Raw genomic sequence first — 13,643 nt, 5'->3', positions numbered from 1 at the left:
CTTTCCTCGGGCTGGCTGCCCTCCTGGCAGGCCGGAAAGGTAAGATCCCCACGACGCTGGATGACCCAAGCATCTCTCCCTCCTTCTAGGGACCGCCTCATTGAGCAGCTGCACAGGGAGATCGGCCTCCTCAAGGATGAGCTGAAGAACTTCAAGGCGGAGGTGAGTGCGGAGTCTGGACAGGCTGCGTTTTCTGAGCCAGAGCTCCACGCTGCGTGCAGGGACCCAGGTCTGCCTTTGGGGCTGAGCGGTGGTCACAGATGTGGGGGTTCTGCAGGGGGTGGGGGGGCAGGGAGGGGGCGACGCACAGCCCACGGCTGAGATATCCAGGTAGGCGTTGCAAAGCCAGGTGCTGCTTCCTTGGCAGGCCAAACAGCCGCCTGAGGCCAGGCTCAGGCGTCCCCCCTGTTTCCTGCCTCCCCTCCTCCGGTCCTTTTCCTCCCTGTCTCTCACTCTCTGCACCCTCTATGCTGCATCTGCCCAGAACCACGCGGTGTGCAGGCAAGCGCTGCGGAGTCTGCATCTGCCTCCATCCACAGCCTGGATCAGGGCCATTACTGGCTGTACCTTTAGGACGGCCCTGATCAATGGCCCTGATTCAGGCTGCTAGAGAATCACAGGGGGCTTGCGAGGGGGGGGGTTGGCGGGGTTGGCATGCAACGTTGCCCTGCAGCTGCCTCTCTCCTCTGCACCCCGGACGACGGTGGGGAGCCTGTCTTCTGGACATCATGGTTGCAGAGCCTCAAAAGGAGTGCCGCCCCCTCCCCGCCTGCTTTCCATGTGGGCTTTTGCGGCCTGCCGTGATCGGCCTCCGCAGCCAGCCTAGTGATGCCCCCCACCCCCACCCCCGTGTGCTTGTGGGACCCGCAGAGCCGCCGCCTGACGACGCAGCTGAAGGGCCGGGTGAGCGAGCTGGAGGCGGAGCTGGCGGAGCAGCAGCACCTGAAGCAGCAGGCGCTGGACGAGGGGGACTTCCTGCGCACGGAGCTGGACGAGCTGAAGAAGCGGCACGAGGACACGGAGAAAGCCCAGCGCAGCCTCACCGAGTGCGAGAGTGAGTGAGCAGAGCGGGAGGGGGGGGGACAGCCCTCTGCCGGGGAGGCTGCAGGGTGGATTCCTGCCTGGAGCAGGGGGTTGGACTCCATGGCCTTGCAGGCCCCCTTCCAACTCTGCTGTGCTATGAGGAGGGGGCCGCCCGGTCCCGAAGGGGTGGGGGGGGAAGGTAGGTGGCACTTCGGTCCCCTGCTTCCTGCCGCTGTGGAGCATCTCCCAGCACGTGCCCCTTTTGAGAGAGACGCCTTTATTGAGCTCCCGCAGAGAAGAGGTCGTAAAGAACCGTAGGACAGCCCCCAAGAGCGCCCCCCTCTCAGGCCCCTTGTGGCCCAAGCATGGCTCCCGGGCAGTGCTGTGAAGCAGGCCCTGCCAGCTGGTCTTCAGGAGCACAATGGGGGTGGGGGGTGGGGGTCAGTCACCTTGAGATGTTGGACGTGCTCCTTTGTCATGGGGAGAGGCGCCCCCCCCCCCCCCGTTCCTGTTCTTCTCCCATCTAGGATGGAGCTGGGCCCACGTTGCACGGAGGGGTGTGTGTGTCTGCGCCCACCCATCTTTGGACCGGCGCCCCCTCCTGCGTCATTGGCCAGCCTCCTCCGTTTCTGTTCCAGGGAAAGCACAAGCGACGGAGCAGCGCTACACAAAGCTCAAGGAAAAGTACAGCGAGCTGGTTCAGAGCCACGCAGACCTGCTGCGCAAGGTCAGTGCTGAGTGTCTCCTCCTCCTCCTCCTCCTCCTCCTCCTCCACTGCTCAGTGCTGGAGATCTTCTGGTCTGGCTCCGTGCAATGAGGCAGGGCTGAATCCGCTGAAACACTCCCAAGGCAGAAGGCCTGTTGTTCTAGGGGGCTTCCACCGAGAGGGCTCCCAGCCCTGCTCGAGAGGGAGCCTTGTGCTGCTGCTCTGGAAGCGTCCAAGCGTTCACAGCAGTGGAGGTGCTCTGTGACCCCCCGTCCTTCCTTCCACCCTGTGGATTTTGCAGGATGAGCTTTTCAGTGAGGGTGCTTTGCTGGGGGGGTGGGGCGGAAGGGAGGAGGCTGGGAGAGACCCCAGGCGGCTCGTGTCCCGGCCGCTCTGGTCTCCTCCCCTCCTTGCCCCCCAGAACACCCCCCTTCCTTCTCTGACGTTGCTCTTCCGACCTCGCAGGGTAGCTGGTGTGGTTCAGTTTGGAGGGGGTGGGGGAGGAGGACTGGACCTCTGACTCCCCCTTCCCAGGTTGGGGCTCTCGCCCGGGGGCCAGAGGAGGGCTCTCTAAATGGAATATCTTCAGTAAAAGAAAAGGTGGAAGAAGCCGTGGGAAAACACGGAAGGGTTAGAAGTTTGAGACAAGAATGAGGCAGGAAGAAGGGCTCCCCCTTGCCAAGACCCTCATGCCCACGAGGCAGGAAACCAGTTGGGATGAGTAAACTGGCGAAGACGAATGACATCCACAAAGTCTGATAACGTTGCTTCAATCTACACAGGCTGAAAACACCCAGTCACTGAGCAGTAGAGGAGAGTAAAATCGGGCTGTACAGCCATAGAGCTCCGTGCCAGAAGTAACCAAGTGTGCTTTGACCTTAGGTCTTCTTCAGGGGTCTAGGATATAAACACGTACACGAAAAGATATATAACCTGACTTCTATACACATAGTTCAGTCCAAACTCCGGAGCCAAACCTATTATTGCTGTTTGGTTTGGGTGAGTTCCCCATTTGATCCGTCTCTCCCTCGTGCCCACGAGCCAAGTGGCTGAAGCCCACCCCGCTGTTCTTTCTTTGCCTTCCTGTTCGTGTTCCGTAGAACGCGGAAGTCACCAAGCAGGTGTCGGTGGCCAGGCAGGTCCAAGGTGACGCGGAGCGGGACAAGAAAGAGCTGGAGGACTCCTTCCAGCGGCTGAGCGAGCAGGCCCAGCGGAAGGTGAGGAGGGATCAGGGCCGAGGAGGGCTGGCATGCTCTGGGGGAGGAAAGGGACGGGGGCTTTGGGAGGGGCGGGGGGAGTGCGCCAACCCACCTTGGCTTCTCCCCGCAGACCCAGGAGCAGACGGAGGTCTTGGCGACGCTGAGGCGGGACCTCGCTGCCAGCAAACAGGAAGTCCAGGCCCTCCGGAGCACCGCGGAGTCCAGCGCCCAGGTGAGCCTCCCCGGCCCGGCCTGCCTTTCTCAGAGTCCCTTGGTGCGGCCTCCGTGCCCCTCACAGCTAGCAGGGAAGTGGAGCGTGTGCCACGTTGAGCCTGCCACCGAACCGCAGGGCCCTCAGGACTGCAGCGCTGGCAGCCATTGGCAGTGGCAGAAACAGGAGCCAGGTGCCTGCAAAGTGTGGGTGGTGGGTGGGAGAGGGCAAGGCTAGTGCAGCCTACAGACCCCTGGGGGATGGAGGAGAGGGTTCTGGGGTGGGGTGGGGGAACTGAATGTAGCTGGGGAGAAGCCAGGCAGCCCTCTCTTGCCTCTCATCCCGCTAGTCTGAAGCCAAGTGCAGCGCCCACCTGGCTGGGCTTCAGCAGGAGACGGCTGCCCTGACCCAGACTGTGGCCCAGCGTGACCAGCAGGTGGCAGCCTTGCAAGCTGAAGTCCAGCAGCTGAAGGCCACCCTGCAGGAAGAGCAGGAGAGCGGCAGCACTAGGGTGCTGGAGCTGGAGCGCCGCCTGAGCGAGAAGGTGAGCGTGGCTGGGGCAGGCCGGGTTGGGGTTCGGGGGCAGAGAGAGGCGGGAGGCGGGGCTCAGTGGAGATCTCGGTGACCCTGAGCTGGCTGGCTGGCTGGGTCTTAACAGGCCCAGAAAGACAAACAACAGCCAGTCCAATGGGGCCAAAGGGGGGGGGGGGTGTCCGGCCAGTCCTCTTTGCCCCCTCCGCTCTCTCAGGGGCTTTGAGGGGCACCGTGTTTGACCGCTGCCTCTAGTTTTGCAGAGGAGACGGCATGCTGTAAGCCAGTCTGGAACGTGGCTGTCTGGCTCCCCCTGCCTCCCTCCCTCCCTGCCTCCCTCCCTCCCTCTGTAGTTGGTGGGCTTTCTGTGGCAGGGGTGGGGTTGCCTTCTGGAGACTGACCATGGTTGCCGAGACAGGCTGCCACCAGGCGCTTTGCACTGTGCTCCAGGGTGATCCGTTGACAGGAGATGGGGAAGGAGGTGGCGTCGGTGCTTGAAGGACAGGGGGCACGGAGGGGATGTGAACCGCTTACCGGTTGCACTTGCCCCTTGAAAGGCTACCGGGGGGGGGGCACCTCTTCCCCCTGCGATTTGAGCACTGTGCTGAGCAGGCATCAGCTAATGAGACTCCGTTTCCCCGCATGCAGCTGGACCGTTTAGTCCCTGCTTGTCTGAGCTTAAGAGCTGTTACCCCAAAACAGGGCGACCCCCCCGCCCCCCAAGCGGCAACCCCCCCCGGCCCGCTAGCAGGCTGCCCTCCTTTGCCCCACGCAGACGAGCACCACGCAGGCCCTCCAGCAGCAGCTCCTGGACGAGCAGTTTGCCCTGCTGCAGTGTGCCGTGAGGGAGGCCGAGCAGATGGTCCAGGACGCGCTGAGTCGCCTGGAAGACCCCGCTCACACCAGCTGCACGAGCTCTGCAGGTGAGCAGGCGGGGGCGCCCCCCACCCCCCCATGGGGAGTTCCAGGCAGCCAGCACAGGTGCGACACCCTGAAGGGCAGCCTCTGGCCGTGTCTTTTCTAAGCTGCCTTGGTTGGGCGTGAGGAGTGCCCAATTCCCGACCTCAGGCACCTTCATCCAGGCACCAGGAGGACCGTGAAGCCTCAGCCGGTCCTCTCCTTCCTTCCTTCCTTCCCTGTCCTTGAAAGCCCAATATTGTGACTTCAAGTGCTCTGGATGTGGATGGGGGAGAACTCTCCCTTGGGGGTTGTCAGGAACTTACTCCAGAACTTCAGATCCCAACCGAAAGAGAAGTATTGATTAAGGAAAATAATACAGGGACAAGGAGAAGGAGGCAGGAGCCCTGGGAAGAAAGCGAAACAACGCTGCCCTTGCTAAGCACACAAAGGGCGGGGGGGAATGTTCTCCCAGGGCGTTGGGGATGCCCTTCTGTGCTAACAGGCCTTGCGTGTCCTGAGAGGCAGCAAGGGAGTCAAGGGAGCCAGGCCCCTTTCTTCATGAGGGTTTCTCTGGCGGGGTGGTCTAGAGCTCACTGCCTGACCTCTTTCGCCAATCACAACTCCTGCGCACGGACAGGAAGACCCACCTCTCACCTTTTGGGCTAGGATGCGCTAATTAAAAGGCCTGTGCTGGATGGAAAGGAAGGGGTTTGTTAACCCGGAGATGGCTCAGGACGTTGAGAAGGTTGGACTCGATGGCCTTGTGGGCCCCTTCCAACTCTGCTGTTCTATGATTCTATGATTCTACGTCCGGTAGTCTAAGCGGAGCCATAGCTGATACCTTGAGGCAGCCCCTAGGATGGCAGGTCTGCATGACAGCACGGTTCTAGTCCTCAAGGTTCCAGAGGGACACCTGTGATGGGCCCAGCAACTTTGCCCCATGAACAGGTCTGCATGGGAGCAAGTGGGCCCTGAGAGGTGTTGGGCCCAAGCCATCTCAGCCTACGGATCCCCTTGGCCTGCCATCTTCTTGAGTATTGGGTTGGACCTGATGGTCTTCGAGGCCCCTTGCAACTCTACTGTTCTGTGATTCTCGCTAAAAAAAAAAGCCTAAACCCACACAGAAGAAGTAACCGAAGACCTGTGCAGTTGTTGTGTACGTCTCCGCTTCAGTGGCAGATTTCCAGCTGCAGGCCTTTGGGGCGGAAGGGGGCGTGTTTGATGCATGTCCTTTCTCTTGTGCGCTGCGTAGATTACCTTCTGTCCAGGACGCTGGCAGCTTCCGAGTGCACGGAGCAGCTACAGGAGGCGCGCAGCCAGTATCTTTCCAACCGGTCAGGTGAGGCATTCACAGCCATGCCGGCTGCACAGGCAGCAGCTCCCGTACAGGGTCAGGCATGGAAGTAGGCAGCCCAGAGAACCTTCGCCCCACCAACACATGCTTGACTAGCGGGACCCCCAGTCGGCCGGGGCATTTCATTTTCCTCGTCGGAAACGGGGAAGTGAAAGCCAGGCACGGTGGCACGAGCGCAGAACAGAATCCCTCTCTCGGGGCGCCAGGCAGCTTCCAGGCGGAGGAGGGCTCCTCCTCACGCCAGCAGTCCAGAGCAGGGGTGCGCGGAAGAGCAGCAGCAGCAGCTGCGGATCTCGCCCATGTCCTCTGGGCTCCCTCTCAAAGCTCCTTCCGACTTGAGTCTGAATCAAATTATGGGATTTGGGTGGTTGGTTTTCCCCTTTTTGCTCAAAAATCTGGGAGTGTTTTCCCAAACGTCTGCCTCAGTTGTGCACATCTTTGAAACGTTCGCATTCTCCTCTCGTGGATGAAGTCGTGTTTAGTTGCATTTTGCAAAACTAGGCAATTTCCCCATGCCCATTTTCCTGATGTATGCACGCATGCTGTCAGACACGTCATTTTGGGTCTGTGAATCGCACGGCCAGCTCGGAAATGTATGGATTTTGACGGCCGATTGCGTCCGAGGCCACGTTTTGGTCCGGAAGGTGCGAACTGGGTAAATCCTGATCAAAACCAAACCAATGAATTTCTCATGCATCCTGAATCAGGAGGTGCTTTGTAGCTGCTCCGTCTTTTCTCCCTTCATGCATTTTTTTGTGTTAAGGGAAAAGGCAGAAGTAGCCGTTTCCCTTAACACAAGGATGGCGGGTGGAAGATGGCGTTATCCAGGCCGCCCTCTTGCGAATGAGGCAGGGTGCTGGTGCTCCAGGAAGCCCCACGGGGAAGCCCCCTCAGTGGGCCCCGCACCGGCCAAGGCTTTGCCAAGCAACACCCCCCAGCCTGCCCCCAGGCTCACATGCTCTCCATTTCCCCCTAGATGCGAGCAGCTTGTTGCCGTGCGTGGCGCGCTTTGCCCACCTGATGGGCGATACCATCCTACAGGCAAGCGCCACGTCCCACGCGGCCCCCATGGAGTCCGCAGATTGTGAGTATCCCGCCAGGGGGCGGGGCGGGGGAGGATCCTTCCGGGCCACGTGTCTGAGCAGAGCCTTCCTTTGCGTGTCCCCAGTGCTGCTGGAGGCCTGCAGGCACTGTGGGAGCGAGACCCTGGGCTACCTGGGGGCCCTGAAGGACAAAGCCGCTTTAGAAAGCGCGGACTGCGCGGCTGTCAGGAACTGCCTCCGCCGGATCGCGGCCATTGGAGAGGTGAGGTTTGCCGTGGTTTAGGGAGGGTGAGAGGGAGGGCGCCCTATCTGAGGGACTTTGTGAACCCCCAAGGCTGCCCCCCTCTAGAGTGTTACCCCACTTTGGGGAGGGTTCTGAGCCCCTCTTCCTCACGGGAAGCTTGGGGGTGGCGCTGTGGGTGACCATCCCCTCTCTTGCAGGACCTGCGGCCCAAAGGCCTGGACGTTGAACAGGAGGCCCTGGGGGACCTGGTGGACAAGGAGATGGCAGCCACGGCCACGGCCATCAAGACGGCAGTGGCCAGGATTGAGGTGAGTGGAGGATGTGGCAGCCTCCGTCCCACATGAGAGACTTTCCAGAGGAGCTGCCTTTGCTTCCACGTGGCCTGGCATGTGACCGGGGGGGCGGGGTGTGCTTCAGAACAGGGGGGTGGGCTCCCAAGGCCCACCCCTCTAAAGGCTGTTCCATCTTTCCCTCCTAAATGGATTTTCTCCAATAAGGGAAAAAAGATGGAAGTGGTGGGAAAACAGGGGAGGGGGCTGCCTGTGGAAGGCCTCGCCTGGAAGCCTCCTGGCACGAAGTTCCCTCCCCGCTTCCTGAGAGACAGGGCTCTGCTGGATGCAGCTCTGACACAGCCCCCCCCCCCCCTTGTCCAAGCAGGAGATGCTGAGCAAGTCACGGGCGGGGGACACCGGAGTCAAGCTGGAGGTCAACGAGAGGTGGGTATGGGAGGTGGCCTCCTCCTCCTCCTCCTCCTCCTCCTCCTCCTCCTCTTCCTGGCCTGTCAGGCTTATGTGGCGGGACGGGGGGGGGGGTGTCCACATCTGCAGCTGTCATGCCTTCATGGCCCCCAGACTCCGTACTCCTGTCTTTGTGTAACATGGACTGACAAAACCCCTTTAGAGCAAAGCCGCCTCCGGCTGTGGCATCGCAGCATGAAGAGGAAAACCCGGCCGAGGGGAGCTGCCCCTGCCTGCCTGCCTGCCTCCCACCCCTTGTTGTTCTGGATCCCCCCTCAGCCTAGCCGGGAGGGAAGGGGCTGCCTGTCTTGGCAGAGAGACTGCCAGGAGCAGAAGGGGCACTGGGGTCCCCCAAGGGGCTCGGTTTTTTAGCCAAAGGGGCTCATTTTTGTCACGGTGGAGCCTCTGTTGGCCCTGCTAGCGCCGCACCCGCTGCTTCTGCCATGCCCTCCACCCCCCATCCCCACAGCCATGCCCTGCAAGCGGCGGCCCAGCCTGCTCTCTCTGCCCTGGCCCTGCGAGGAGAGGGGGGTGTTCCTGCCCTGGTGGCGGTGCTTCCTGCCCAAGGAGGTTGGGAAGGGGCCTCCAGCACCCTTCCTTCCCCGGGAGGCCCCCTCCTGCCCCACATGGGCTGGACTCCACCCCCCGCCCACCCCCTCTCCTCCATTTGCGGCTGTCTTTCAGGATCCTGGGCTCCTGCACGGGCTTAATGCAGGCCATCCAGGTGCTGGTCGAGGCTTCCAAGCACCTCCAGCGAGAGATTGTGGAGAGCGGAAGGGTGAGTTCGCGCCAGCCGAGCCCTCTGGCAGCGTGGGCTTCTCGTCGGGCGGGTTTTATGGCCCCTGCCCACCGCTCAGGGTCTTCCATGCTTTCGTCTCATCTAGGGCGCCGCGTCCCCCAAGGAGTTCTATGCCAGGAATTCCCGCTGGACGGAGGGGCTGATTTCGGCCTCCAAGGCGGTAGGCTGGGGAGCCACAGTGATGGTGTAAGTGTCTGGGGCAGGAGTGCGGCCCTCCCTGGAGTTCCGGGCAAGCAACTGGGCAAGGCACACTGCGGGCTCGCGGCTTGCAGCGTTGGCGGGAAGGGGCCCAACGTCCCTTCTCCCTTTCCCCCCTAGAGACGCTGCTGACCTCGTAGTTCAAGGCAAAGGGAAGTTTGAGGAGCTCATGGTCTGCTCGCACGAAATCGCAGCAAGCACAGCTCAGCTTGTTGCTGCGTCGAAGGTGAGGATCCTCACAGGAGCTCAGTGCCAGAGGACGTGGCTCATGGCCAAACGCATCAGCAAGTCCTGAAAGGACAAGGAGCTTCCCTGGAAGGCGGGAACGAGCCGTTGTGAGCCTGGGTGTGGGCTGCTCCGCCAGCAGGCAGCACTGCCTTTCCTTGGCCCTGAACGGAGGCAGGTCCCGAAGGTGCGCAGGCCGCCGCCGGCCACTTCGCCAGCGTGCCTTCCGGGGCCTTGTTCCCGCCTCAGAGGCGCCTGGCTTTCTCCCGGCTCTGCACAGCTGCATTTGTAGGGATCCCGCGTCCGTCGCGAGGGTGGCTTCCTGCCGTGGATGTTCTCAGCCCAAGCTGGAGCAGACTGCTCTGCAGAGGCCACTTAAATATCTTGAGTCTTCATCCATGGAGTTTCTAAATATGGAATTAGGGTGGAATAGAAAGGAGATTTGGGATAGGAAGAAGAAGGGCTTTCCTTGCTCCCTTACCTGCCACCACGAGACCCCTGAAGGCAGGTGTGACGCGTTCTTTGGCACGTAGAACTCTTTCCTCCCACCTGGAAAGGAGCGTCTGACTCTCCTCCTCCTGTTTGATACGGCAGGTGAAAGCGGATAAAGACAGTGCAAATCTCGGCAAGCTCCAGGTAGCCTCTCGCGGAGTCAATCAAGCGACGGCCAGGCTGGTGGCCTCCACCAAGTCAGGGAGGTCGCAAATTCAGGAGAAAGGTACGTTTCCGAGCCCTCCGGGTCGAATCTGGCCGCCCCGTTTTCCTGCCTGAGCACCTCTTCTCTAAGGGTGGGTGGCAAACGCCTCTGTTCCTCATTCGGTCTAGCGGCCTTTCCCCCCCTCCTTGTGCCTATTCCTTCTGTCGCACGGGCCCAGCTCACCTGGCAGGAATGCTCAGCAGACAATGGGCTGGGCAGGGCCGGAGCGCGCATGCCACGTGGCCAATGAGCGTCTTCCGTGTGATCTGTCCCCCTACAGACAGCATGGACTTCTCTGCCATCACGCTAACGCAGATCAAGCGCCAAGAGATGGACTCTCAGGTACAGGGCTGAGGGTGGGAGGCAGAGAACAAGGGGTTGTGGGGCCGAGCTGGGGGGGGAGGGGGGGAGACCGCTGGCAGGGTGGGGAGGGGCCCGGCTGGACGCCTGGGACAATGGATGCCATTCCCCTCCCCGGCAGGTGCGCGTGCTGGAGCTGGAGAGCCAGCTGCAGAAGGAGCGCCAACGCCTGGGCGCTTTGCGCAAGAAGCACTACGAGCTGGCAGGCGTGGCCGAGGGCTGGGAGGCGGAGGGCGAGGAGAACGGTAAGTCACCTCCGGCTTTGGGCTGCGGAGACCTGGGGCCGAGGGCTCGCTCGGCCATGGCCTTTGCTTCTGCCACCTCTGCGTCCTGGGAGACTGAAGAGCAGGAAGGGAAGGGTCACGGCCCCTAAGCCGCTGGGACGGGAGAGGCCGATCCCCGGGGGGGGGGGGGCGGGGGGACTCTGACTTAGCCCCTGGAGTCATTTCAGTCTGAGCAACGGGATGGCCTGGAGCCAGAAGCAAGTTAATGGCATGTGGGGACGGGGACAGGGGAAACCCCTGAATAATGGGGAGCTTTCTCCTTTTTCTTGACCTCCGTGCCTGTGATCACGGTCTTGGATTTGTAGAAATGGGGTGAAGTAGTTGCCTCTTTTATTTGTGGAAGCCAGAAGAGTGTGTGCGAGTGTGTGGGGGCGGGAACGGTTGGAGGGCTAAATTCTCCGCCAGCACACAGTGAGTGACCCAGCAGAGGAGAGCGGGGGGGGGGGGGCTCCGGGGGACTGATTCAGGATGACCTGGGGAGGCTTCCACGAGTGAGGCCCTCCTAAGCACGCCCCTCCGTCGCCATTTTCTTCCCCTCCACCAACACGTTGACTTCTGTAGCTCACCCGGCTGGCGAAGCCCGTTGAAAGAGCTGGTGGAAGTGGAGTGGAACCGCTGCCAGCCGCTGCTCCCCCCCCCCCTCTCTCTCTCTCTCCAGGTGCAGATCTAGCTCCCTGAGGAGGCAGCCAGAGAAGAGGCTCCTTCTGGACATGAATGGTGATGAACTGGTTTGGGACGTGCCACGACGCCTGTGCTCACTGAGAAGACATTCCTCTTTGGGGCTGGCCAGGCCAGGGACGGGGCTTCCGCTGGCCGAGAAGGGAGCAGCGAAGGGAGAGGAAGGGGCCTCCCAGCAGCAGCAGCAGCAGCCACAGCCGTAGCCACGTTGCCTCGCCACAGCCACCCACTCTGCCCTCCTGTGTGGGGTTTGAGCTTCGTGGCCTCTCTGCCGAGTCGGATTCCCTCTCTTCCCCCTGCCCCGATTGCTTCGCTCCTGACACAGCCTCTTGACCAGCCCAGGAACAGCGGTGGGGCTCTCTCTCGGCTCCTTCTGCTTCTCGTTGCCCACCACTCCTTGCTGTCCAAGCCAAGATGGTGGCAGGAGAGCCTGAGCCTGCGAGGGCCGGGGTGGTGGGTAGGGTTGGAGGGCCTTTGCTGCCCACAGGCGGAGGCACCTGTCTCTCTGGGGGGACATCTCCAGGCCACGCAGGAGGTGGGCGGAGGTGACCAGCTCCTAGGCGCTGCGGCCATCTCCTTGAAGGCTGTTCCGTGTCAGGCAGGAAGCGCTACGTGGCCTAGCAGCCCCTGCTTCTGCCGCCTGCTCCAGCAAAGCAGGCCCTTTTCCGCTGCTTCCGAGTCCTTCACTGTGCGTTGAGCCAGCAATAAACAGCTGAGAATCCAGGCGCGGGAGGAGGCGGCCCGGGAGAGGCAGGGCTGGTGATGGGCCCACGCAGCCGCCTTTGCGCTTGCCCGTTCACCACCAGGCCCCCCTTCGGGGGTCAAAATGGCCAGCGCCACTGGGCCGCTGAGCCAGTCTCTGGGGACCTGGGCTTCCCTTCCCCACCGCCACTGCCTTCTGCGTCAGCTGCCTCAGGCGCCTCCCAATCACTGTGAGCCGGTCAGTCAAGAGGAAGAGAATGCGCCCCAAGGAAGGAGGCGGCTCATCGCTGCTGGTGCTCAAGCAGGGGGTGCCGTTTCCCCAGCCTTGCACTACTGAGGGGGAGCCTCGCGCCAAGCTCCGGCCACCAGCGTCAGGCAGGATGCTTTACCAAAGGGAGCCCCGGTTGTTCGGCGTCAGCTTCATCCAAAGCCAGGCTGATGGCTGCCGGACACGGAGCGTCTTTTCTAACTCCCGCTGTACCTTTGCTGGCTAAGTGCTTTCACCAGCCAGACAGCAGGGGCAGCCTCTGGGCAGTGAGCCCCGTGATCCGGCTCGATGTGGGCACACGCGCACGACCCCAGCTGCAAACCTAGCAAGGGAACGATCCGGGGGGTGTCTGCACCCCGTCCCAGAGGGGGTGATGTCGTGGGCCTCTGCTGCCTCGCCTGGGGCGTGCGTCTGGCTCTGACAGGCAGGCCGGACTGGCTTGGGCGGGGGCCTTCAGGTGATGGCTCGCACAAGGGTGCCATGGGGAACGTGCCCTCCGCGGCCTGAAAGGGCATCCCATGGTGCTGCTGCCTAGATGTCCAGGGGCGTACTGGGCCCAGCGCCTGCTCTTTGAGGGAGGGGGCAGTCACTGGGCCGCTGCCTTCGAGAAAGCAGGGAAGCAGCCCGTGGTTCTGGCTTGTTCCCTCGGGGAGGGGGCGCCCCGAATCCTTGCTCCCAAGTGACTCGAGCTGAGCCTGCCTGCCGCCCACTGCCACCCGGGCAGAGGAGTGGCTGGGCAGAAGACCCAGGGGCTCTCCTCCTCCTCCCCCCTCCCCGCGAGGGTCTTTCCTGCCCTGCCAGTTCTCCCTCCACAAAGCGTTGCTTAGACCAACAGCCTACCCAACTGGTGCCTGTTACGCCCCAGGCCTTCTTGCCACCTGGCTGGCAGCCCAAGAACCAAATAGCCCTCCTCTTCCCACCGCCAGCCTGAATGAGGCCCCTCAGCTGCCTGCCTCTCTCTCTCTTTCTCTCTCTCGGAAGCAACGGGAAGATCCCTGTTGCCACAGCACACGAGGAGGAGGAGGAGGAGTGTCCCGTGGCGCTGCAACGCCCCTGGTCATCAGCCTTCCAGGGACAACCCTTCAGCACCCCCAAACTACCTCAGGTTTGCAGGCTGATGGGCCACACGGGTTGGGGACAAACAGGAAGAAGACCAGGACAGGAGACTTGCAGAAAGGCCCTTTCATTCTGCCAGGAAAGCGACTTCCCAAGCGCTCGCCTTTTCTCTTTTTTTACTTTCCCCAAGTGGCTGTGGGGGGACGGGGGACGCACAACGTTCCATTAGAGCAGCTCCCCATAAGTGGTGGTGGTGGGGAAATGCCTACAGGCCTGGGTCCTGTCCCCCCACCCACCCCATCGGTCCAGGCAGCCAGGTCTTCCCCCCCCCCCCAGTGAAACTTTTAATTATTGTATTCGATACAGTTTTTTCCTTTGTATAAAGTTGAATGTGTGTTTTCAATTTTTAAATAAATATTTCAACCCAG

The 13,643-nt window shown here is 61.8% G+C and overlaps 1 protein-coding gene across 1 annotated transcript in view; it reads left to right on the top strand.

Annotated features, from left to right (window-relative positions):
• The window catches only part of HIP1 (huntingtin interacting protein 1), a 33,678-nt gene extending 20,035 nt beyond the window's left edge, over window positions 1-13,643 (top strand). The window contains exons 13-31 of the mRNA XM_063146518.1: window positions 90-162; window positions 871-1,054; window positions 1,662-1,750; window positions 2,830-2,946; window positions 3,059-3,160; window positions 3,489-3,683; window positions 4,446-4,593; window positions 5,823-5,909; window positions 6,901-7,008; window positions 7,093-7,229; window positions 7,409-7,519; window positions 7,869-7,927; window positions 8,633-8,726; window positions 8,833-8,933; window positions 9,066-9,171; window positions 9,765-9,888; window positions 10,148-10,209; window positions 10,349-10,472; window positions 11,170-13,643. Coding sequence (XP_063002588.1) covers window positions 90-162; window positions 871-1,054; window positions 1,662-1,750; window positions 2,830-2,946; window positions 3,059-3,160; window positions 3,489-3,683; window positions 4,446-4,593; window positions 5,823-5,909; window positions 6,901-7,008; window positions 7,093-7,229; window positions 7,409-7,519; window positions 7,869-7,927; window positions 8,633-8,726; window positions 8,833-8,933; window positions 9,066-9,171; window positions 9,765-9,888; window positions 10,148-10,209; window positions 10,349-10,472; window positions 11,170-11,189 — 2,041 coding nt within the window. The 3' untranslated portion in view covers window positions 11,190-13,643. The remainder of the gene's footprint in view (window positions 1-89; window positions 163-870; window positions 1,055-1,661; window positions 1,751-2,829; window positions 2,947-3,058; window positions 3,161-3,488; window positions 3,684-4,445; window positions 4,594-5,822; window positions 5,910-6,900; window positions 7,009-7,092; window positions 7,230-7,408; window positions 7,520-7,868; window positions 7,928-8,632; window positions 8,727-8,832; window positions 8,934-9,065; window positions 9,172-9,764; window positions 9,889-10,147; window positions 10,210-10,348; window positions 10,473-11,169) is intronic.

Source organism: Elgaria multicarinata, chromosome 22 (assembly GCF_023053635.1).
Source record: "Elgaria multicarinata webbii isolate HBS135686 ecotype San Diego chromosome 22, rElgMul1.1.pri, whole genome shotgun sequence".
NCBI lineage: Eukaryota > Metazoa > Chordata > Lepidosauria > Squamata > Anguidae > Elgaria > Elgaria multicarinata.
Note: the sequence above shows the minus strand (reverse complement) of the source record. Positions and strands in the feature narration are given on the sequence as shown.